The sequence below is a fragment of the Nicotiana attenuata genome, unplaced genomic scaffold, assembly GCF_001879085.1.
Source record: "Nicotiana attenuata strain UT unplaced genomic scaffold, NIATTr2, whole genome shotgun sequence".
Classification (NCBI taxonomy): Eukaryota; Viridiplantae; Streptophyta; class Magnoliopsida; order Solanales; family Solanaceae; genus Nicotiana; species Nicotiana attenuata.
Window position 1 is genome coordinate 210,280 of NW_017670963.1, and position 2,228 is coordinate 212,507.

Below are 2,228 nucleotides of genomic sequence, written 5' to 3' on the forward strand. Positions count from 1 at the left end.
ATTGGTCACGCCCAACTATGTCTTATAAAAAGGACTAAGCGGTCGCTGCAAATATAATCCGGTTTACAAGTCCGGAGTCGAATCCCACAGAGAACTAAGGTTTAGCTACAGTTGTTCACTATCACCGAGAAGACAAGCTTGAACAATTCCTAACTTATAGATATTAAGATTCTTGTGTTTAACTAATTAACTAACAAATTAAAATAGTAAATTAACAACTAACGATACTTGAGGGTTAGAGAAAAGATTAAGGAGGTCTAGAGTTATGATTTCCCCAATTGTCGGAATCCTTCCCGCTATGTCTTCTATAATTTCGCCTAAGTATTCTCTACCGATCATGAGCACTCTTATTACCGTAAATCTCTCCCGAGTAATTACGACAATTTACTAGACGCACTCTCCCGAGCTACACTAGCTGGCTTTTAATACAGCTCACTTCAGATCGCACCCTAGGCTTCGTTATCCCTAATCCCACCTTTAAACCCTCGGTTATTGATCCCTCATATACTCTGGGAGTGGTGTTGTTCAACAATTACCTAAATATGCACTCTCTCCCGAGTTATGCATACTAAATAGGCACAGCTAATTGAGAGCTCTTCAATCAACCAGAATATAAACGTAGTTGAACAAATAGAGAAAAGCTATGACTCAATTATATAAAAACATAACAAGAATTTATCCTACAAAAGGTTCTATCAAAACTCTAGATAACAAGTTAGCTATTCATAATAGTATGTAAAACTACAATACTAAAAGTCATAACCAACAATGAAAAATAGGAAGAGGAAGGAAAAACTCGTAGAAGAATTCTCCGCCTTGCTCCCAATGTGTTCTTGCCTCCTTAGGTCGAATCTATGTCCAAAATATGTCCCCCCCCCCCCCCCCCTTCTTGGCCGGCTTCCTTGGTTTAATATAGGGTTTAGGGCTTAAAATCACGTGTTTTGCACATAAGTCCCTGAAATTTCCGCCTCCTGCCGCGGTTTTGCCACGGTCGCGGTGGAATCGCGGCCAAACATGCCCTCTGATTCTTCAGTTGTCCGCGACCATCTTCTACCGCGGTTCTGCCGCGGTCGCGGTGGAACCGCGGTTTTTCACCCTGTTCCGTTTGGAATTTGGAAAAACGTAAAACATGAAAGTTGTAGCCCTTTGAGTTAGCTTTCCAACCATATTTGTGGAGCCCAAATGGAGTTCTGAGCAAAAAGTTATGTCCAATTTACTAGACAGTGCGCAATATGCCTCCTCAAGTCTTCGTTCGTACTTAATTATCAAATTTGACCCCCGAACACGATCCCGGCTTAATTCCTTGAGCTTTTACTCAGACTTCAAAGCTTCAAATCACTTAAATTCATTCCATAACATCTATATAGCTCGGAATCACACCTACAAGGCATAAAACACACAATTAGTGCAAAACACTAGCGATTAAAGCGCAAACTCAATTAAAGTGCAGTAAATTCGAGTGTAATAAGCGACTAAAATATGCAATTATAGCCTATCATCAACTATCCATATAAGAATGCAAGCTTCTTTAATATTTTGTAGGTTTGTACATTCTAATCCAGCAAAATCCTTGTTGGCAAAAAAATATTAAGTAATCTTCACTTATAGCACCATACATCTATGCTCATGTATTTACTACATTTTTGTTTATTCCTCGAGTCAAGGTGAAGTTTTCTTTTTCTTTCTTTATTGCACTTGACAGAATCCTGCATTGTAATATGCTCTTTTTCCTTGGTTTGCAGAGATCATTGTTTCTGTGGGAATGTCAATGCCGCAGGTGATTTCTCCTATTGAAAGGATCACACGACAGAGCGACCGGATCCCTCTAAACAGAATGTTAAAGTAAACAAAATCATCATCTCATTTGCTTATGGTTTGCGCTAAGCTACCATAATCTCATTTTTTTAGGGAAGTCGCATATGTATACTGTTGGTCTTCTATGTTCATTTGATGGTTCAGCAGATCTGAACTGAAGCAATTAGCGACATTGGTGACTTTGTTGTGTGTTTATTCTTTAGGATTAGTAGGAGGAGATCTGTTTGTCGGAAACAAATAGGTAGGGAGGCATTGTTTGGCTGTAGCTGGTTTACACTAATTAACATTTCACCTTGGTCTGTACAGTCTGTAACTTATGAGTTCTTGTGTTTGTATTATAAAGAGGCAATCAGTGTTTATTTTTCAGTGCGGGGTTTCTTATGTTAGATGAAGGGGCGAACTCCCCCCCCCCC

General features: G+C 39.5%; 1 protein-coding gene across 1 annotated transcript in view; it reads left to right on the forward strand.

The window, feature by feature from the left end:
• The window catches only part of LOC109244855 (protein LIKE COV 2-like), a 12,395-nt gene extending 10,214 nt beyond the window's left edge, over positions 1-2,181 (forward strand). Inside the window, exon 7 of the mRNA XM_019412013.1 lies at positions 1,743-2,181. Coding sequence (XP_019267558.1) covers positions 1,743-1,846 — 104 coding nt within the window. The 3' untranslated portion in view covers positions 1,847-2,181. The remainder of the gene's footprint in view (positions 1-1,742) is intronic.
• The last annotated feature ends 47 nt before the right edge of the window (positions 2,182-2,228 follow it).